Consider the following 21846-nt stretch of genomic DNA (forward strand, 5'->3'; position numbering starts at 1 on the left):
GAAAAAAGTGGGATAAATCAAGCTTGTAGTTGACTGTGCTGGGCTAATGCAGCTGTATCCTCTTTAACACTCCAAAGCCATGCCTTGACTTTGCAGGTGAGATGGGAAATTGAATTCTCATTACTGTTTCTATATGAAAAGGGACTTTCTGCAAAGTGGAGTCATTTGGTGAACCACCCTCCAGAGTGCTATAGCAGATGCTTTTAGGCATGAATTTTCCAATGGGATTCAGTTCTCCTGACAAACCTCAAATCCTACATTTAGAGAGTTTCCTTAGTTCTAAATGTACAATTAAGTTATTTTTGAAACCTCAGGATGTAACTGGGGTTTGATAAATAGTGAAAAGGGGAGTTAGGCAAAGAACATGGCTTAAAAATAGGTTCTATGCATGGCTTCCATACTCCTTCCTGGGTGCTCTTGTGCAGTGGTGAGCGTGGCTGGTTCTCTGCCTTATTTCTGGCTCTGCTTTGACTCATAACTGATTTTGAGTCAGTCAGCTTAGGTTTTTTCCTATGCATTAATGTTTGCTATATTAAGGCTGAGCACCCTCACCAAATGCTATGAGGTCTGTGGGTGAGAAGTGTTGGAATGATGTTCAATGTATCCAAACGCAGGTAGGAGATGCTGAGACAACAGTTGGCTTTACTGCTGATATATGGGTGGTTTTCTCCTGAGAGATGATGTGCATGTGCCAGGATATTTAATGAAATTGCTGAGGCAAAGCACTGTAGCACAGGGCGATTATTCCTGTTCTTAGTAACGGAGTAATAGCAGCTACTGCTGCACAAACTCAGTGATCTAAAGAAATAAATCCTTTGCATATCACTAAGAAAAATGATGCAGCAGACAGGCATCAGCAATGCCCATCTGCAGCAATACATCGTGCGTGGCTAGATGCTGTTACCCTCCAAGTAACCTCATTTTGTACTCATTTCACAGCATGGGGAGGTCTCTCCCAGACTCTCCTTTCTCCTGCCTTGGATTCCTTACAGGATTGCCAGCCTCGGATGCCCAGTTTCTGAAAAGGCAGTTTTTCAGCTGCGGAATCCTCCTTCCTGGTAAAGAGAGCAGGAGGAGAATGGCAGCGGCTGTTTAACCTTGGCACAGAGCATCCTTTTGCCTTCGTTTCTGTGTGTCTGTGGTCAGAAAAGCTGAGCTCTCTGTTAGCGTGTCGGAAGCATTTACTCTAATTGGCCATGGAATAGGTTTTGCCTCAGGCAATTAAATTGTTCTCTTAGGTGCTGTTTCATGGCCCACACGGTTGTGTTTGTGATGCTGGGCTGTGAGATGGGCAGGAGCTGCCCGAGCCTGACTGCCTGGTACAGAAAACCACCATGGAGAGATGTTGACTAGAGCCTTCTCCTGGTGGAAGATGCTTCTGGGAATCTGATGGTGCTTCCTCAGCCCCTCATCTCCTATTTTATAAGCAAATAGAATAGCAAGAAGGGTTATGGGAGACTCAAGGGAGGTTCTTGTTGATTTTTATGGGATTTTTACCTGTGAAAACAGTATGAGAAAAGCCCAAAAGGGCTGTGTGCCTGCCTGGGGAGGGACTGAGGTGGTGCTGGCTCCTTGCAGGGTGGGGGAATCTTCTAGAGCAGTGTCAACATGGGGTTTATAGCAAGTCTTTTATTTGCATGGGGCAAATAATGCTGTTAGCATTTCTCATAGGTGCTTTGAACTTTCTCCTGCAGCCTCTTGGTGTGCAGCTGGTCTGATTTCATCTTGAGGAGAATTTCATCTTACTTTGATGGGTCCCCTCCTTCGCAGGTGTCAGCTTTATTTTGGTTATCTAAGGACCTCTTGCTGTTCTGATTTTGCATTTCATCTTTCCTCACTATTCTTTAGTCTTTTTTTCAAAGGGAAAAATTGGCATAGAATCCCAGCCTGGTTTGTGTTGGAAGAGACCTTAAAGCTCATCCAGTTCCAACCCCCTGTCATGGGCAGAGACACCTTCCACTAGAGCAGGTTGCTCGTGGTGAGGAATATTCCTCTTCCAGGAGTTCTGGAGGTTGTGTTCTTCTGAGGATGGTCTTTATTTGTAGGCTTGGTTGTGTTCTTCTGTGCTTGGGATCACTGTGTTACTTTGCATGACTCCAAAAGGAAAAAAGGCCTTGCAGGCTGTTTGAACTTGGCTTTTCCCATAAAAACTGCTGGGGAAGAGAGATCTGAGGATTGTAGAACTTTTCCTCTTGCACTAGAGCAAATCTGGTTGAGTTTAGGGGAAGGTAAGGAGGAAATGGTGGCATGAAGCAAGTGCAGTGTTAGCTGGTGGTGACACAGCAAGCTCCCCACGCTGCTCATCCAGCACATGCTAATCCTGCCTCATCTGCAGCATCTCCCTTATGTGTGGAGCCCAGTGAGGCTCAGTGCATTCTGCTCCTTTCCTCTAAAAACACAGGGATAGAAGAGGTCTATTTATGAAGAAGCCACTACCAATCTAAAAGGGGAAAATCTGCCTTGTGTGCATTTTCCATCATGCTTTTTAGTTGTATTTTTAAACTGATCTTTTATTTTAAAGCATTGTTAGTAATTGTTCTTTGCTCTCTGAATGCTGCTCAGCTCCACTGCGAGGAGTGGGAGGCTCTGCTATCATTTGCATAGGGAACAGAAAGGTATAAACTGCATCTTTTAATAGTGTGCTTCACTTGGCTGAGGAATTACCCTGGAAAGACTCTACGTGCTGCAGGTAGCACCATTAAGCTGTATCCTTTGTTACTATCAGAACTGAGCTTCAAATTGCGTTTGACCACAATAGGAGACAAACTGCTTTAGAAATGTAAGATTTAAAAGTCATTAACGGAGTAATGAGAACAGGACAGTGATGTCTGCAGTCCTTCTGCCCAGGACATTAACATCTGCCTCGAAGTTCCCTCAAAAAGATGCTATTTTCTCATTACTAATAGTGAAAAATGTTGCTTGTGTTTCATTGGAGTTCTGCCGAGCACGCTGGGCCTAATGCCAGTGAGCAAAGTAAGGATGGATTTCAATTAGTATTGATTTTCCTATCATAACGGAAATAAATGAAGAGCAATGACAACCTCATTGTCTCCTCTCCTGGAAATCAAAAAGTTACTGGAATTTCTGGAATAGACTGACTTGGTTATTCTCAGTTTTAATGGTGAGGTTGCCAGAGAAAAGATGAGTCTTTGCAATCCTCTTAACCTTGGTGATAGCTCAGTAAGAAAGCTCCTAATGAAAATGAAGACACTGTTTTAATAGGGATAATTTCCCCACAGCGGTAATGTGGGAAGGGAGGGGGGTATTAAAGGGGATTTTTTTTGGCTCTGCACAACTTTGAACCTTCTCAAGTATGTGCAAAGAATATCCTGTGTATAGCATTCACTTTTTATAATAAAATACATATATTTGATTTATGTGGTAGATAAATTTGCAGCTTTATCACATGGTTTAAAATCAGCAAATTAATTTAGATGTGGTTTGAATACTCAGGCTGTAATTCACAGCTTGGGAATTTAGAATCGCAGAATCCCAGACTGGTTTGTGTTGGAAGAGACCCTATAGCTTATCCAGTTCCAACCCCTGCCACGGGCAGGGACACCTTCCACTAGAGCAGGTTGCTCCAAGCCCCTGTGTCCAACCTGGCCTTGAACACTGCCAGGGATGGGGCAGCCACAGCTTCTCTGGGAAAAGTCTGTGCCAGCGCCTCAGCACCCTCACAGGGAAGAGCTTCTGCCTCAGAGCTCATCTCAGTCTCCCCTCTGGCAGGTTAAAGCCATTCCCCTTGGCCTGTCCCTACAGGCCCTTGTCCAAAGCCCCTCTCCAGGTTTCTTGAGCCCCTTTTAAGTATTGGTTCCTCCAAGAAGAAAGTATGTCCCAGCGGATTGGTTAGGTGTAGGTAATAGGGAATCATTGAATCCCAGACTGGTTTGTGTTGGAAGGGACCTTAAAGCTCATCCAGTTCCAACCCCCTGCCACAGGCAGGGACACCTTCCACTAGAGCAGGTTGCTCCAAGCTCCACTGCAATGAAAATCCTGTTTCAGTGCTGCAGTAGTATCCCAGATATATCCCATTTTGCTGGGATGTATCTTAGGCAGGGAATGAGGTCTCGTTTTGCACCAAGCTGACCTAGTTCTTCCTCCTGAAGTTTATTTGTGTTCAATGAGCATGATTTTCAAAAGTGGCAGTAAACGCTCCAGCAGCTTCAGAGTGCTAAAGCCTCATAGCAAAGGTATGAATTACCAGGGCTCAAAAGTGGCAGCTGGCAGTGGTGAAGAGAAAACTCCATGGACGTGTGTGATGGAGCCTGCTTGTCCTACACACTTCTTTAAAAATAGCTCTTCAACTCATCCCCCGTGAAAGCCACTATTTAAAGAAATTCCTAAAACGCATCTTGATGTGCAGGTTCTGGAATGATTTGGAAAACAAGACATGCATCTCCCCACATCACTGCTTTCCCACTAGTTCGGCTTCTGCATGGGCAGGTTTAGAGCCACAGGGAGATATGAGAAGCAGATTAACCCTCTCACCCCTAAAGGTACTGCCCTCGCAGGGAAACAGGGACAAGGCAGGGCCAGCAGGATTCGTTTTTTGCTGCTTATGTGGTGCTAGTTCTCTGGATTAACAAAAGGTTTGGGCAAGCAGAGCTGGTTATCTGGCTCTTCCCATGCTCTAAGTTCGTTTCCTCCCACTTTTTCAAGAAGGCAAGACCAAAGATTGAGAGATAGCAAAACTCAAACGAAAACCCAGCGAAACTCAGGTAATGCAGCCCATCCCGTATGGCCATACCAGTTTCTTCCCAACTGCCAGCAGTGCTGGAAAGGCCACAACACACATTACTGGGGCAATATTTTTCCTAGCAAGAAAATGCTGGTCCGTACAGGTTCAGCAGAACCTGAAGATGATAACCAGAAACCCAAATAAATAGAGAAGCTTTACTAAGGAAAGGGCTGGATGAAGGAGATTATCTGGTCACACAGATAATAGTGGCATTTGTGAGCTGTGATTCAAACAACTTAGTTCTCCTTAAAGGTCAACAAACTTCACACTGATAACCTCAGGTCTGGCTCTCCCAGCCAAAACTCATGGGCTCTGCTTCAGGCTTGGAAATGGCACATGGTTCTTTGTAAGAAAAATAAACCCTACACGGATTCAACGCTGCTCACAGGCAGTATAAATAGCAATTAGTACCTGAACAGGGATGGGTTTTGCCTTCACACCACCAAAATGTGAGAGAATGCCTCGGATTGCTCAGAAGGGCAGCGTGCTTACAGGGAACGGAGGTCATGGCCAAGTGGCTGCGCAGCACGGCAGCAGCCCCGCGGGGCCGGGAGCCATCCACCTACAGCAGGAACCAGCATGCACTGTGTGTACCAGCTGTACAGACAGCAAAGAGAGCTTCCAAGAACTAGCAGTCAAATGGTTCTGCAGAAATTGCATTCCCCTGGAAATACTGAGTTTCAGGAATTCCACCATTTTATTTTTGAATCAAGGGGAATGGCTTTAACCTGCCAGAGGGGAGATTGAGATGAGCTCTGAGGCAGAAGCTCTTCCCTGTGAGGGTGCTGAGGCGCTGGCACAGGGTGCCCAGAGAAGCTGTGGCTGCCCCATCCCTGGCAGTGTTCAAGGCCAGGTTGGACACAGGGGCTTGGAGCAACCTGCTCTAGTGGAAGGTGTCCCTGCCCGTGGCAGAGGGTTGGAACTGGATGAGCTTTAAGGTCCCTTCCAACACAAACCAGTCTGGGATTCTGTGAATTTGAGTAGTGGAGAAAAACTCTTTGCTGTAACAAAAGATTGCATAAATTAGAAAATGTGCACAGGAACAATTTTCCCGCAAGCCTCTTTGGGGTGGTTTTGTTTGGTTCCCCCCCCCAGATGCTTGTCCCAGGTGTCAGCTCTTTTATGTAAAGACACAAGAAAAGAATGACTCAGATTTTAACAGTAATTTGCTCATGACTAACGGAAGTGTTAGATTTTCTTGGGAGGCTCTTCAGAAATGCCAGAAATCCACACTGAGCAAAATATGGGGTTATAATTATTCATGTTCTGGTTAAACTTTGAGAAATTGATAAATATTTATAAGGGAAGGGAAGCTGATGTATAGGAGTGCTCAGGCGTTCACAGTCTGATCCATCTCTCCACGTCTGGTGTCAGTTTTGGTCCTAAAGTTCAGCATGATTCAGAAGATGCTCTTTGACTCTCAGTCTTTCAGATTGTTTTCCCAAAGATGTTTTCCTGGGTACATATTTCTGTGTATATTTCCTTTATTATGTATTTACTCATTTCTTTATTTGTGAAGTGACATATATTCAGGAGGGAGATGCAGTCGTTAGTCCCACTGTGGGACATGCCACAGTGTGAGCTCGTGTGTGGTCAGCATCACAGAGTGCACAGCAGGGCAGCAGCGAACAAGTCAGGCCTATGCTTTATTAAACACAAATCTGCACTTTATTAAACACAGATCTTCAGCCTGCTCAGTTCTCCTGCTTATGCAACTGCTTCCTGTTTGATTTCTATGAATTTTGTCTGCATATTACAGCAGAATATGTGTTTATTTCTGGCAGCAAATAGTCATGCTGCATTATTGAGAGCAGCCTGTGGAGAAGGACTTGGGAGTGTTGGTTGATGAGAAGCTCCCCATGACCTGGCTTCAGTGTGCACTTGAGCCCAGAGCCCTGCCGTGTGCTGGGCTGCACCCCCAGAGCGTGAGCAGCAGGTCAGGGAGGGGATCCTGCCCCTCTGCTGCGCTCTGGGGAGCCCCCCCTGCAGCCCTGATCCAGCTCTGGGGCAACAGCACAAGAGGGACGTGGAGCTGCTGGAGCGAGGCCAGAGGAGGCCCCGGAGCTGCTGCGAGGGCTGGAGCAGCTCTGCTCTGGAGCCAGGCTGAGAGAGCTGGGCTGGGGCAGCCTGGAGAAGAGAAGCTGCGTGGAGACCTCAGAGCAGCTCCAATGCCTAAAGGGGGCCTACAAGGATGCTGGAGAGGGACTCTTCATCAGGGACTGCAGTGATAGGACAAGGGGGAATGGGTTCAAACTGAAACAGGGAAAATTCAAGTTAGATTTTAGGCAGAAGCTCTTCCCTGTGAGGGTGCTGAGGCGCTGGCACAGACTTTTCCCAGAGAAGCTGTGGCTGCCCCATCCCTGGCAGTGTTCAAGGCCAGGTTGGACACAGGGGCTTGGAGCAACCTGCTCTAGTGGAAGGTGTCCCTGCCCGTGGCAGGGGTTGGAACTGGATGACCTTTAAGGTCTCTTCCAAGCCAAACCAGTCTGGGATTCTATGATTCCTAGTCTGTGCATACATACCACTGTTATGGTCATCTTTACCTGCATGATATGTGGGACAGTATCTAGTTTGCTTTCTGCAGTTTTGGATTCTTTTTAGTTTCTCCTAGTTGTTGAAGATTGATATAATTATTAAACTCATCCTGGGATTTTATTCTGATACTGTAGTATGGCTTTTATGCTGCTATAGGGTAATGACTCTCAGACACAAGGGAACCACCCCCCTCTGGAATAATCTCCCCAGGGAAATGGTGGGTTCCCCACTGTTGGACATTTTAAGGATTTGGCTAGCCAGGGTGCTGAGACATCTAGTCCAGGTCATGCTTTGTCTAGAAAGGTTGCACCAGATATCCCTGAGGTCCCTTCCAACCTGGGATTCTACGATTCTGTGACTTCTCTCACTTGTAGCCTGCTCATCTAATTGCAATATTGACCCAAAGCTAGATAATGCTTGCAGAGAGAAGTCATGTTGCCACAGAACCATGCTGCCAAGCGTCAGGATTTCAGTAGCCATTCCACTGCTGTAATGTCTAAACCCACCCTGATTCCTGAGCTGGGGCATGCTTGTGGCCTGTTGGCATGAGAGGAGGGCGCTTGGTCAGGCCATAAAGCTGTTCGTCCCACTGGCCTGGCGCTGGTGGTGGCCAGTGGTGGATGCTGAGAGGAGAGGGAGCCTGAGGGGAGGCATTGCTGAGCCCTTTCTGGTTTTGCTCCTGGATGTCCTGTTCCTCCTCTTCCAGAGGGAAACTCTGTGGGTGCTTTAGCAGACCAACCTCTCAGCTCGTTTCCAGTGCTGCTCCATGCAGGATGAATGTGCAGCCCTGTGCGCTGGCGCTTGTGCTGAAATGGCAGCCAGTTCCGTCTGGCACGGAGCGGAGCGATCCGAATGCTTTGGCTGGCAGTGGAGGGAAATGTGTGTGTTGGATGGGTGAACCCCACAGAAATGAAAACAACTGGAGGTGCCTGTGCCACAGCCAGAGCTGCAGCACACTCAGCTACAGTGCTGGCATTGTGTGCTGCTGTGCCCTTGGAGTTTTTATTCTCTTTCTCTTTCTTTTCTCCCCCCACCCAGTGCTCTGGTTTAGAGGGAAGCAGGTTTGTTACAGCTCTTGTGTGTGGAAGAGCAAATGAGCAGTTGGCTCCTGGAGACTGTGATGTCCTTAGACCCCTGTGATCAGAGGCACCACTCTGTATTCAGCTCCTGTGCCTGAGAGAGTGTGTTTGGTTTATTTTCTCTAATCTTTTCTGATTTAACTAGACAGAGGTGCCGGCTAAATAGCATTTGACCTGAGCACAGTGCCAGGGTCTGGCAGCCGTGTTTTACCGGAGCCTGAACACGGTCCAGGAGTGCAGCACAGGCTGGGATCTGCCTGGCTGAGAGCAGCTCTGTGCAAAGGGACCTGGGGGTCCTGGGGGACACAAGCTCCATAGGACTGAACAGTGTGCAGCTGCAGCGAAGAAAGGCAATGGGATGCTGGGGAATATCAACAAGGGCATCACCAGCAGAGATAAAGATGTCATTGTCCCACTCAGTGCTTGTCAGGCCACCCCTGGAATACTGTGTTCAGTTTTGGTCCTGCTGTACAAAAAAGAAGTGGATGGGCTGGAGAGGATCCAGGGAAGGGCCTCAAGGATGATCCAAGGACTGGGAAGCATGTGAGGAAAGGCTGAGGGAGCTGGGTTTGTTCAGCCTGGAGAAGAGAAGGCTCAGGGGAGAATTTATCCCATGTTCCAATATTTAAAGGGTAGCTACAGAGAAGATGGAGACTCCCTTCTGACAGGGAGTCGCATGGAAAAGATGAGGGATGATGGGCACAAATTACTCCTGGGGAGATTCCCACTGGACACAAGAGGAAAATTTTTCCCAATGAGAACAATCAGCCACTGGAATAATCTCCCCAGGGAAGTGGTAGGTTCCCAACACTGGACGCTTGTAGGATGCAACTGCACAGGGTGCTGGGACACCTAGTGTAGGTCATGCTTTGCCTAAAAAGGTTGGACCAGATGATCTTGAGGTCCCTCCAACCTGGGATTCTATGATTCTATGAAAGAAAGGGAAAAAACCCACAGTCCTCAGTGTTCTCTCTATATACTCATGAAGGTAGCTTCTTTATGAGCCCTACATCCACAGCAAGAAGGAGTAGGGGGCCTGGAACACTCCAAGGGGCTGTTGCCATGTGCTGGTTTCCCTGCTGCTTCAGCTGCTCAGCTCTTTCATTCCCTTTAGCACTCTTGTGGGGTTCAAAGTGGCTGCAGGGTCTCTCCCTTTACAGAAGGCTCTAATGCAGTGGCTGAAGTGGTGCGTATGTGCCAGTGTAATAATAAATATGGTTGTGAGTTATGATTAAATCTTTGAATCACATACAAATACAGTTCCTTTTGTTCTGTGGGAGCCAACTCAAGCGGTTCTTGGAGACCTTCTATGTAGCACCTCTGAAAAGGGCTCTGCAAGGGGAACCTGGTGGCTTTGATCCTGTATTAGTAGAGGTGTTTCAAGGCTTGCCGAGACTGCAGAGCCTTGTGAATACTGGTTACTTTTAACATGGTTTTACTAAACATTGCATTGCCCTTTCACTAATAGAGCTGCACTTGCACAACATGTGCTGCTGAAAAGTGGGCAGGAGGTTATAAATCAGTGTGGTGGTAGCAGTTAGCTCCATAGTTTGTTATCAAAAGCAATTTGTCATTCAAAAATCCATTTTCTTTCTTTCTTTCAGGTTGCCCATCTGAAGAAATTGGATTTAACAACAAGAGTTTTGTGTAACGGGGAACACTTCAGGCTCAATAATGAAGAAAAGCAGAAGTGTCATGACTGTAACTGCAGATGAGGTAAGTTTCTTCTAAAGGTTTGGTTTTTCCCAATTCTTGATGAAAATGAGATAAAAACTTAGGTTTCGTGTCTTACTCTGTAAGTATCAGCTGGTTTTGCACTGATTACTCATTGATTTCCTTAGAGTTGTTTGCAGCTCATACAGTAAGCAGAAAATAAGCCTGACACGTTTCAAAACAAACCAAGCAATAAGTTTAGAGGAGTCTTATGCAGAGCATACCCTTTATTCATCTTTGGTCAGTGTAATGTGGGCAGACAGCTCTGTTCTGTGTACGCAGTTCTGGTCTCCTCAACACAAGAAGGACATGGAGCTGTTGAGTAAGTCCAGAGGAGGCCACGAGGATGATCAGGGGCTGGAGCACCTCCCGTATGGAGACAGGCTGAGAGAGTTGGGGCTGTTCAGCCTGGAGAAGAGAAGCTGCGTGGAGACCTCAGAGCAGCTTCCAGAGTCTGAAGGGGGCTACAACGATGCTGGGGAGGGACTCTTCATCAGGGACTGTAGCCATAGGACAAGGGAGAATGGATTCAAACTGAAACAGGGGAAGTTCAGGTTAGATATAAGGAAGAAGCTCTTCCCTGTGAGGGTGCTGAGGCGCTGACACAGGGTGCCCAGAGAAGCTGTGGCTGCCCCATCCCTGGCAGTGTTCAAGGCCAGGTTGGACACAGGGGCTTGGAGCAACCTGCTCTAGTGGAAGGTGTCCCTGCCCGTGGCAGGGGGTTGCAGCTGGGTGAGCTTTAAGGTCCTTTCCAACCCAAGCCATTCCATGGATGATTCTGGATCCCGTCTTTGTGCATGTGCTCTACTCACATACTTCTGTGTTTCAGCATCTCTCCCCCACTGTAGCTGCTGGACACCTATTGTGATGATGCACGTGTTATTCCGTTACCACGCTTGCTAATCATCATCCTAATCCCCTATTAATTAAACTTCAGTTCCCATTCTCTGGAGAGATGTATCAGTTTGTACTGATGGTGTGATAACCACAGCTTTAATTGTCTTGTTTGTCACAGCTGAGGATGGAAAGTGGTTTGGAATGTAAATGAAAACACAGTAGAGGAGTGGAACCCAATAGTTAGAGCATCCTATAGCACTCCTTCAATAAATAAGTGTTTCTTTTACACTCTTAGACCACATGTTACTTTGGACAAGAGCCTGTAGGGACAGGACAAGGGGAATGGCTTTAACCTGCCAGAGGGGAGATTGAGATGAGCTCTGAGGCAGAAGCTCTTCCCTGTGAGGGTGCTGAGGCGCTGGCACAGGGTGCCCAGAGAAGCTGTGGTAGGTTAAGTCAGAATGTCACATAGAAGGCAGGCTTTCCGTTTTTGGAGTTCCTAGGAATATTTTTGACTGGATTTTGAGCTGGAAACAGTAGGGTTCGGATCACTGAAGCATATTTTAGCAAACATAGTATGCCAAATATTTTAAAGTTCTATCTAGGTCGTTATGATGTTGATGCTTTAGTAAGTTCATGGATCTGCACCAATGTGCCTTACAGTCCTTCAGGCTATATGCACGGAATAAAGTAGCTGTGGGCCATGTTGTTTCCATTCTGGATGTTTCACATGGTTGTGGGATGGACAAGCACGTAGGGAAGTTGAGAGAACTGGTAGTATCCTTTCTCCTGCCAGCTTTGTCTTTCCTTCCCATGTTGTTCCTTGCTGAGGAAAGAAAGTAGATGGTACCACAGAGCTGTTTTATAGCCTCATGACAATGGAAAACATATTTTCCATTAGAAACTATCAGGCAACGGATAGTGCTTGGAGGACTCGTGCTACTTTGCAGTTGTTTATGAAGGACGTAACAACTGATTATGGGAAGTTAAACCACTCCTTCTGAAGTCACTCAGTGCTGGGTGGGAGAGTGCAGTGGCAGATGGCTGTAAGGAAGTGAGCCAAGGGATTTGGGGAGGCTGTAAGGTGGGCTTGGAAAGGTCTATGAAGGGTGGAGAGGTGGACATCAGTGTTCAGGAGCAGGTAGAAGAGGAAAATATAGAGGGGTTGCAATATATATATGTGTGTGTGTTATACACTTCTACTGGTAGCTCATCACCCACAATACAGAAATATTCTCGTTTATATTGGACAACTATATTTGAGTAGCTAAATTCTCCAAGCAAGACCCAAACTGACAACCCTCTTGCAGTGCTGTTCTGTGGGAGAACTTCTGGCTTGAGTTTGAGAAGTCTGACAGCCAATTCTGTGATCATGGTGATGATGCCTTTAAATAAAACTCAGTAGAAGCTGGAAGAGGAAAAACTGCTTTAACTGATGAAAACTTTTTCTTGAGTCTATTTCTAGCCATAGGGTAGGGTAGTTTAGCTGGGAGTTCATCTCACTGAATGGCTCTTGGATGATTTAGATGTGTCTATATCCAGTATTCACCTTTCTCTGCCTGGTGACTCATCAAAAAGAGTGCCAAGCCAATGTGTTTGTGCTGAGAGGAGTGATACTTTAGATGATGCTGAGTGGAATGTTCTGTGAAAAAGCTTAAAATATCAGAAGTTTAACATATTGCCGAAGTGACCTGGATTAGAGAAGTGTTCACTTAGATTAGAATTAGCTGTTGGATTCAGCTTGAACAAGTTAGGAGTGAGATTTCAAGTTCATTCATAGCTTGATAAAATAACAATGCAGCACAGTCAGACTGTGCCAAGTTTCATCAGACAGTTATCCTTTGTGGGCAGCTCTGGCTGTAGGACAACACTTGAATGTGTTTTGTCCTCATGGAGGAAAACATTTGTTTGCAGAACCTCAGTGGCTTTTCTGTCCTTGCAGAATGCTCTGGATTACCTGGAGTGTGGGCTGAGTAAGTCCTACAGCACTTCCAGCCACGCTCTGGGCATTGACCTCTGGAGAGGAAGAAGATGTTGTTCTGGGAATTTGCAGTTACCACCATTATCCCAAAGACAAACAGAAAAAGCAAAGACACCTGACAGAGACATTGTGTGTAGACCAACAACTCTGCCTCTGCTGACACCTCCAAGTATTGCCATCACCACCTACCAAGACTGGTAAGTTACTTCCCTTTGTTATGTCTCACACAGTTGGAGGTTTAGGTTTGGTTTGGGTTTGTTTTCTGGTTTTGGGTTGAGTTTCGGGGGGGGGTTATTGAAAGAAATAATGTCTTGTATATATTGATCAGTGCTGTTGATCTCTATCAGTCGATGCATCACAGATATAAGTTTGCAAAGCAATTGCTTGGTTTTGAAATTCTGCTTCTGTTAAAACCTCTTCTGCTCACTTTTTTGTATATCTTCATGATACTTTTGTGTTGTAAATTCAGATCTTGGCCAGAGGATTTGTGTTACTTGCTTTGCACCCACAGAAGAGTTCAAGATGGTGGTACAATCTTCTACAACAGATTGAGGAAAAAGAGTTGAGCGCTCTGTCTATTTCCTGTCAAAGTGCTAGAAGAAAGGCTTGGAAAAGCATTTAAATCTGATGTTAAGCTCAAGAAAAGTCCCAGAGAAACTCTCAGAGAGCTGATTAAAAGGGGATTGCTAAGAGGTGATTCCAACTTAATATCAAGTGCCAAACCAAGAGATTTCATCGAGAGGGAGGAGAGAAAGACAAAGCCCCAAGTGTTGATGTGTTGGAATTGCAGTGGTAGATTTCAATGGCACAGCAAGGTTAGATGTCCCCCTTGCTTTATGACTCTTGAATTGGTGTTGCCATGCAACCCTAAAACCTGTACTCACCTTCAGATTTCAAGTGTGCATTTTAGATTCTAGATTTCAAGTACTCCCTTCTCAATTTCATTTGCTGGCTGCAAGACATGTTCGCGTCACTGTTTCCAAGCCTGAATCTGGGTTTAGCTTGTGTTAAGCTCAACACTGTTCAGAGCTGGCATTTCAGTTTGTATTTGAACAGTTATAGGGGACATCCTAAGTTCATTTGTCAGTCTTTTACAAACAGGTTTCCTATTGAAAATAGGATTTTTTTAACTATGCATTTGAGTAGATGAGGTGCAGAAATCAAAGAGGAATTAGGAGCTTTTGTTCAGTTTTTGCATTTAATTGCTGTGGGTAAATTTAACAAGATGAGATGACAAATGAAATCCATCTAATTTCAGATGGATTGTGTATTTTGACAGTGAGAGGGTTGGTTTATCTTCATGAGCGCTTTTTAAGTGTTCCTTTCCGTGTATCTGCAGCAGTTTGTAATCTTGACAGCAAGATAATTCCTCAGGTGTGCTTCTAAGAATGAATTCGTTCTGATCTTTGTAACACCTTCATGCACGATTTAGGAAAATGCAAGGAATTGAGCTGGATTTATTATTGGTTTCCTTTGTACATAAACACAAGGGGGCATTGCTGCTCCTTTCTTGCATCACAGCAGAATCAATGTGTGTGTTGCGTTGCATAACATGTATTTTTCTTCAGTGGTGTGCCAGTCAAAGAGAAAACACTTATAGCTGGGTTATGGTTCTTTCTTCACTGCTGTTTACCTCCTATAAGTGAGCAGATAGCTTCGGACTTCTGTGGTTTCCTGGAATCTATCAGACCTGTGCACAGCCCTACATGAGTTGGTTGTTGCTGGTCAGTGTGACTGATGCAGGATGCTGTTCAACACCTCCTCACACAGGCATCTTTGCATCCTCCTCCCCTTTCTGACTGGGGCAGTGGTTAGATTGACTACTCTTACAGCTGGGCAGAGGATGGGTCTAATCTTTTGGTTTTCTATTTAACTTGTAGTCATGAAGGGCTCTTGATGGGGTTAGCACTGTTCTCTGCCCCATGCCAGCAGTTCCTTACCTACGCAATCTCCAGTTGCTCGGGGCCTGACCACATTCTCATAGTCATGACTGAGATTAGTTTGTGTAGGAGCACTGCAATCATGATCCTATCTCCAAGCTGCTTGGGCTTTATATTCTGCTTCAGTTCTGCATGAAATATACCCCAGACACAGATTATATTTGTGGAAAGCCGGTATGTGCCATTCTGTTGAAATAGCTTTGGAATGATATAAGTATTAAGAGACTCAGTGAGTGGGCAATAAAGTGATAGGAAAATTTCAGTGTGGAGAAATATAAGTGATATATCTGAGCATGAAAGAATTGTAGCTGCAAAACAATATAACTATGCAGGAGCATAGTATAGAAATCTGATAGAGTTGCAGGTTCAGTGCTTATTAATGGTCAAAACCCCAAATGAAATGTTAAAGATTTGGAGAGAAAAGAATAGTAGATAAAACATAGAACATCAGGATGCCGTGGTATTGGTCAAACATTGAATATAGTATACAGTTCTGGTCCTTGCTCTCAAAAAAGGGTATAGCAGAACTAAAAAGAGTTAAAGACCTGCAAGATGATTGAAGATATGGAACAGTTTCTGCACTGGGATTCACCAAGGAGGCTTGAAGTCTTCGGCGTGGAAAAGACACAGTGAGCAAAGGGGTAGGACTGAGGTCTTAGTAATGCTACGAGAAGAGGTAGTTCATCTATTGCTTATTGTCCCTTCCAGTGTGAGAAAAATTGGTATTTCAGGCACGAAGCAAGTGCAGGGAGGTGGTTCTTTATGCAGCTTATAGTTCCTCAGGGGAACTTTGTGCCATAGGATACTGTGGATGCTGGGAGTTTGAGCAGGCTCCAGGGAATGCTTACAGATCCTGGGAGGAGTACTCTGTTGTGGTTTCCTTCTGAATACATAAACCCCAGCTCTTGGTCAGCTTCTGAGCTCCAAGTTGTTTCAGGCTGGGAAAATATTTAAGGGAAGTATCATATATTTGCTTTCTGTTCCTTTCTGCTCTGTGCCTTTAGTATCTTGCAGGAGACAAGATCATGGTCTAGATGTACCATTATATATGTATATTATACTATAGGTCATCTCACTTTATAGGTATCTTTCCCTAGAGCTTTAATAAAAGTCCTGAGGCCACAGGTAGAAAATGAACATGTTTTAAGCAATTGGAGGGGGGGAATATAGGGAGCCTGATGCCATTAAACAGTGTAAATCTCGGACTAGGACAGGAAAGAGGATATTCCTTGTGAAAAGAGTGTCCAACTCTTAGTTTCATGGGTTTATAGGATAATTCAGGCCGGAAGGGACCTCAGGAGGTTTCTAGTCCAACTGTTGCTGGAAGTGAGATCAGACCAGGTTGCTCAGGTTAGTCTGATCTTGAAACCTCCAAGGATGGAGACTTCACATCCTCTTTGGACAACCTGTTCTGCCGAGTGACTGTCCTCAGCTCAGAATTAAGTCTCCCTATGTCTGGTCAGCAAAATGCCAGATGGCAAATGCCTCTGTTATCAAATAGGATTTCTGCACTGAAATCTTGGAAGAGGGTTTGTGTATAATAATAGATCTGTGGTTCTTCCTGGAGCAGTTTAGGAGATGCCACATCTGTGAAATGCAATGCTTCCTGCTACTACCCATGCATCTTGCGGAGCTCTGTGTGTTACCAAGCTCTCTGCAAAACCTTATGTATCTAAGGAGAATATAGATTGTATTACAGCAGCTTCGGTACTTTGTTCTTCTTTTAAGAACATTGTTCATTATTGGTATGGTGAAATTTGGCTCTGTCATCACTGAAATGGTACAAAACCCAAGTTGCACCATCAGCACTGTGCTCCTATGTGCTAAGAGTGCACTGGTCGTGGAAAATGAGCTGTTCCTGGGATTGCAGTAACTGAGCTTTGAAGAAAAGGATGGCACAGCTCACATACAGAACACATTGTATGGGAGAGACAGAGGAAAATGAGCCTGTTCCTTCTGTAAGTAGTTTTTCTGCCACATCTTGTCAGAAATCACCTTAACTTCCAGTGGTAATGTAAAAATAGGACCTGTGAGAGGCTGAGCCATGACTTGCATTAAGTATTTTCACTTAAGATACATGAGAACCTAAAAGATAAAGCTGCTTCTGAGTTGAGTTTTAAATGTTTTTGAGAACTGTGTTTGCCTGAGCCCAAGAAAACCAGGCAAGATCTGTGACCACAGAGAAGAAATGGGCAGGCTGGCTCCAAAGCAATCATTCTAAGCCAGCTATGCTATAACAATATTTAGTGTGACCATGGCAAGGCACTACCCATGCAAAATACCTTTCATGAATCATGCAAGGGAAGAGGTATATGGGAGATAGATCTTCAAGTGCAATCTGAATGTAAAAGTCTTACAAGCTTCTATTGAACACATTTTGTCTGTGTTTTCATAAAAGCGGTTAAAATGTTTTCCACGATCCTGCTCTATATTTTGTAACTGAAGCTTTGTGATAATAAATCCAGGCAAGAAGGAAGAACGAGAGTGTGAAGAATATATTTGTACCTACACTTAGAACATCCAAAATAGTTCTCTTACTCTATTTTTGATGCTCACCAGCTCCTGGATTAGATTTGACAGCTATCACTGATTTACACCACTTCTCACATTAGACTCAGGTTTGTGGAGACAGTTTGACAGTTTTGCATCAAGTTTCTATGTTGAAATGAAAATAAGTTCTGTGATGAGTCACAAAGTGTAAGGAAATACGTAAAGAGGCCAACAAGAAAGCTGGAGAGGGGCTTTGGACAAGGGCCTGTAGGGACAGGCCAAGGGGAATGGCTTTAACCTGCCAGAGGGGAGATTGAGATGAGCTCTGAGGCAGAAGCTCTTCCCTGTGAGGGTGCTGAGGCGCTGGCACAGGGTGCCCAGAGAAGCTGTGGCTGCCCCATCCCTGGCAGCGTTCAAGGCCAGGTTGGACACAGGGGCTTGGAGCAACCTGCTCTAGTGGAAGGTGTCCCTGCCCGTGGCAGGGGGTTGGGACTGGATGAGCTTTAAGGTCCCTTCCAACACAAACCAGTCTGGGATTGTGTGAATACTAAGTATAGTAAGGAGTGCACTTTTTCAGGGCATAGAGATTCTGTTGAACATTTAAGTTATGTATTAAATGCTGTGTTGAAATATGTGTGTTGCTAATTGTCCAACACAAAAGCTACTTCCCTCTTCTGCAAGAGTGAAATGGGAACTCACTAGGTTCGAGTGAAGTTGTCTGCTAACAGAGTTGGCTGCTAGTTGAGTCACATTCTGGCCACTTACTTTAAAAAAAAAGTAAAATTAAATCACCATTGGTCTGTCTTTACTTTTTATTCTTTTACTGTAAACCGTATGGCTAAATGTAGTATTTTGTGTGTCTGTGAGCTTGCTGTGTTACTGTTTGTCGTTTGCCAGTGAACAGGTCTATAGCTTGCTTTACAGAATCCCAGCCTCGTTTGGGTTGGAAGGGACCCTAAAGCTCCTCCAGTTCCAACCCCCTGCCACGGGCAGGGACACCTTCCACTAGAGCAGGTTGCTCCAAGCCCCTGTGTCCAACCTGGCCTTGAACACTGCCAGGGATGGGGCAGCCACAGCTTCTCTGGGAAAAGTCTGTGCCAGCGCCTCAGCACCCTCACAGGGAAGAGCTTCTTCCTTATATCTAGCCTGAACTTCCCCTGTTTCAGTTTGAACCCATCACCCCTTGTCCTGTTGCTACAGTCCCTGATGAAGAGTCCCTCCCCAGCATCCTTGTAGCCCCCTTCAGACACTGGAAGCTGCTCTGAGGTCTCCACGCAGGTTCCCTTCTCCAGGCTGAACAGCCCCAATGTTCTCAGCCTGCCTCCATACGGGAGGTGCTCCAGCCCCTGATCATCCTCGTGGTCCCCTCTGGAATTTGATCGTGCACATCAGAATCTAAAAAGCAAATATTAATGGATTGATCCTGTTTTCCATGTCTGTCTGAAAATCCTCCTGAAGCTGGGCTATGCCAAGAAGGGTGTGCGAGTGCGTTCCTGCTTTCCTATGTGTGTGTGACACAGTGTCAAATCCCTGCTTGTAGTACTTCACTTTGTTCTCCAGATGGGGATCTTGGGCAGCAAACTAGATGCAACAAGAAAAAACAAACCAGATCAGTATCATTTTCGGCAACTGAGTTCGAGACCAAACCTTCAGCAGGAATGCTGGCTTCAATTAGGGATGGCTCGTAGCCACCCTGAAGCTGTTAATCTGATGGTAATTAAATGATATGTGTATATATGGATAAAGATGGATGGGTATGGAAAGTTAGAGTGATAAAGGGAATAGAGATTTGCATGGAGGATTAAAAAGGATAATATAACTGTAGCCAGTCCAGTAAACTAAGCAGAAGGTAATGCTTAGTCACTCATTTACTTATTTGAAATCTGTAAATCCTATGGAATGAAAGGAAATATTTCAGGTAATAGGAAGTTTAAGTAGGAGAAGTGGGATGAACACTCTCAGAAAGAGTAATGCTGTTTTGGAGAAGTGTGGGACTTTTGTGTTTTGTGTTGGTTTTTTAAATGGTGTTTCAAACTGTGGGATAATACCCTGTGAAATAGGTTGAAGTCTTATTTCTTAGATCATTTCATATTCAACTAGATAAGAACTGAAGAAATATGCTGCAAGCTTGGAATAGAGAAAAAAAAGATGAGTTGGATTCCCATGTGATATGAAAAATAAAAACCTAAGAGGAAAAAAATACCCCTTAAACCCATACTTTTATTTTTATACCTGTATTTAAGATTATTTAAATCACAGAATGGTTGATGTTGGAAGGGACATCATATGCACATCATCTGCTCCAAAATGTTTATTAGTTCTCTAAATCACACCAGGTTTTGTTGTAGTAAAGCAGGATCAGTTATTCTGGTTGAACATGCTTCTAAAGCCTGTGCCATGTTCCTGTGGGGCTTTTACTTACCTTGAAAAAGGAGGTCAACTGTATTCATCATAATAGCTCATCTATTCTTTGGGGAAAATAGTTTGTAATTACACTGTGCTGTTTCTGGAAAATGTACATGATAACTTAGTTTTGGAAATCAGACTTGCTGTGATTTGTCCTAAGCTTCCTCCCAGCGTGACAGATGTAGGGAGTATTGAAGGGAGTTAGATCTGGAAACAGTCCTAAAGGATTTCATCTGCTCAGTGATTTTGTTTGTTCTTCAGTAGGTAGAAAGATCATCTGGTACATTTAGGGATGGCTCATTCCTGGTGCTGAACACTGGAGCTGGTAGGAGTGTGGAGTGCTGGGGATAGTCTCTGAAAGGCTGAAAATGTTCCCTTGAAAGATAGTTCTTATGTTGTCTGCAGATACATCATAAAAATTACATAAAGAAGTTCTCTGAAGCTTAAACCGGTTTGAGCTCACCAAGACAGGAGGCAGGGGTTGCTTGGCTGGTATGGGAAGAAGAAATTCCTTGAATTTTTTGTCGCTGTTGGTCCCCAGCTTCAGTTTAACAAACATTTGGAGGAGCAAATGTAGATACTGAGATAACTTAGAGAAATGCCTTCCCTTAGTAAGATGTTTCCACCAGAAAATATCCCATCCTCACTGACCTGGTTGGGGTGAAGGTGGTTCTTCCTGACCAGGAACTAGGTAGAGCAGAGGATCACTTGGAGCAACCTGCTCTAGTGGAAGGGGTCCCTGCCCGTGGCAGGGGTTGGAACTGGATGAGCTTTGAGGTCCCTTCCAACCCAGACCAGTCTGGGATTCTATCAAAGAAACAGAGTCAGTACAAGCGCAAACCTATCTAGGGAGAAACTGCTGCAGAGATAACTTGAGCTATTTCTGAATTATCACTGAAGTTCTTTTCTCAGCTAAAAATACACACATTAGTGTTTTGGCTGCCTATATTTAGCCGTTGTCTGATTCTGTCAGCCTTTGAAGCTCTTGGATCTTCTATTTAGTTGGCGTATTTCTTTATTTCTATATTTTCTAGAAGGCCTAAATAGAATAACGACCATTTACATGTGGTGTAGTTCATATAGAGGAATTTTAAGGAGAAACATGATGTTGGATTAGTCAGAGGTTTTGAATTTAAAATGTTATTTTATAGATGTGTTTCTATAGACAATTTATATTTTGTTATTGCAAGATAACCTTTTTCTTAGGTTGCGTCTATTTGATCTGTTGAATTTTAGTGCTCAGAATAAGAGCATCCCTTTTCTGTATGAACTGCAAGGTGAGCACAGTAATTTCATTGAAGATGATCCTGAAGTTTGGTGCTGCAGGATTTGCCTGCAGATACGAGTCACTCAAAACAGAGGTAGCTGTAGGCACACAAAAAGGGCTTCTAATGATTCAAATATAATTATATACCTTGATCCAGAATGAAAGAAGACAGCTTGAAATGTATCTAGAATGGAAAGAAATGAGTCACTGTAAATTAGCAGAAGACAACGAAGCTTCTGAAATATTATGTTCAAACTTCATCCTCCCAAGAATATAAAATAAATGGAGAATATGGAAATACAGGTGATATAAAAGCTGAATCAGACAAGAATTTGACACAACTTTCTCCTACCTTGAAACTTGTGACTAATGATAGCTTCATCTGAAGGGAAAGATCGAACCCAGTTTGCTTTGTTTCCTGGAGAACCGCCTTCTGGTTCTCAGCTGATCCATGGCATCACATAGATATTTGCTCAGTATTACACATGATGGTTCTAGTGGTGGTCTGTTTGTGCTGCTGTGCCAGCAAAGAACTTGTTTTAAATTCGGCTGTGAAGGTGTGTGTACCTCTAAAACATACCACAGAATAGAAGGAAATGTTATGTGAATCGGTGGTTATCTAGTGGGTCATCTAGCGGCCATCAGAGCGGCACCTCGAATCCTGTGTCAGTTCTGGGCCCCTCACTGCAAGAGAGACATTGAGGTGCTGGAGCGGGGCCAGAGAAGGGCACCGGAGCTGGTGCAGGGCCTGGAGCACAAGTGTGATGAGGAACGGCTGAGGGACCTGGGGGGTTTAGTCTGGAGAAGAGAAGGCTCAGGGGGGACCTTATCGCTCTCTGCAACTGCCTGACAGGAGG

The 21846-nt window shown here is 44.7% G+C and overlaps 1 protein-coding gene across 1 annotated transcript in view; it reads left to right on the top strand.

The window, feature by feature from the left end:
- The window catches only part of PDE4B (phosphodiesterase 4B), a 204077-nt gene that overhangs the window by 17996 nt on the left and 164235 nt on the right, over positions 1–21846 (top strand). The window contains exons 2-3 of the mRNA XM_030494831.1: positions 9960–10071; positions 12848–13083. Coding sequence (XP_030350691.1) covers positions 10030–10071; positions 12848–13083 — 278 coding nt within the window. The 5' untranslated portion in view covers positions 9960–10029. The remainder of the gene's footprint in view (positions 1–9959; positions 10072–12847; positions 13084–21846) is intronic.

This window comes from Strigops habroptila, chromosome 8, assembly GCF_004027225.2.
Source record: "Strigops habroptila isolate Jane chromosome 8, bStrHab1.2.pri, whole genome shotgun sequence".
NCBI lineage: Eukaryota > Metazoa > Chordata > Aves > Psittaciformes > Psittacidae > Strigops > Strigops habroptila.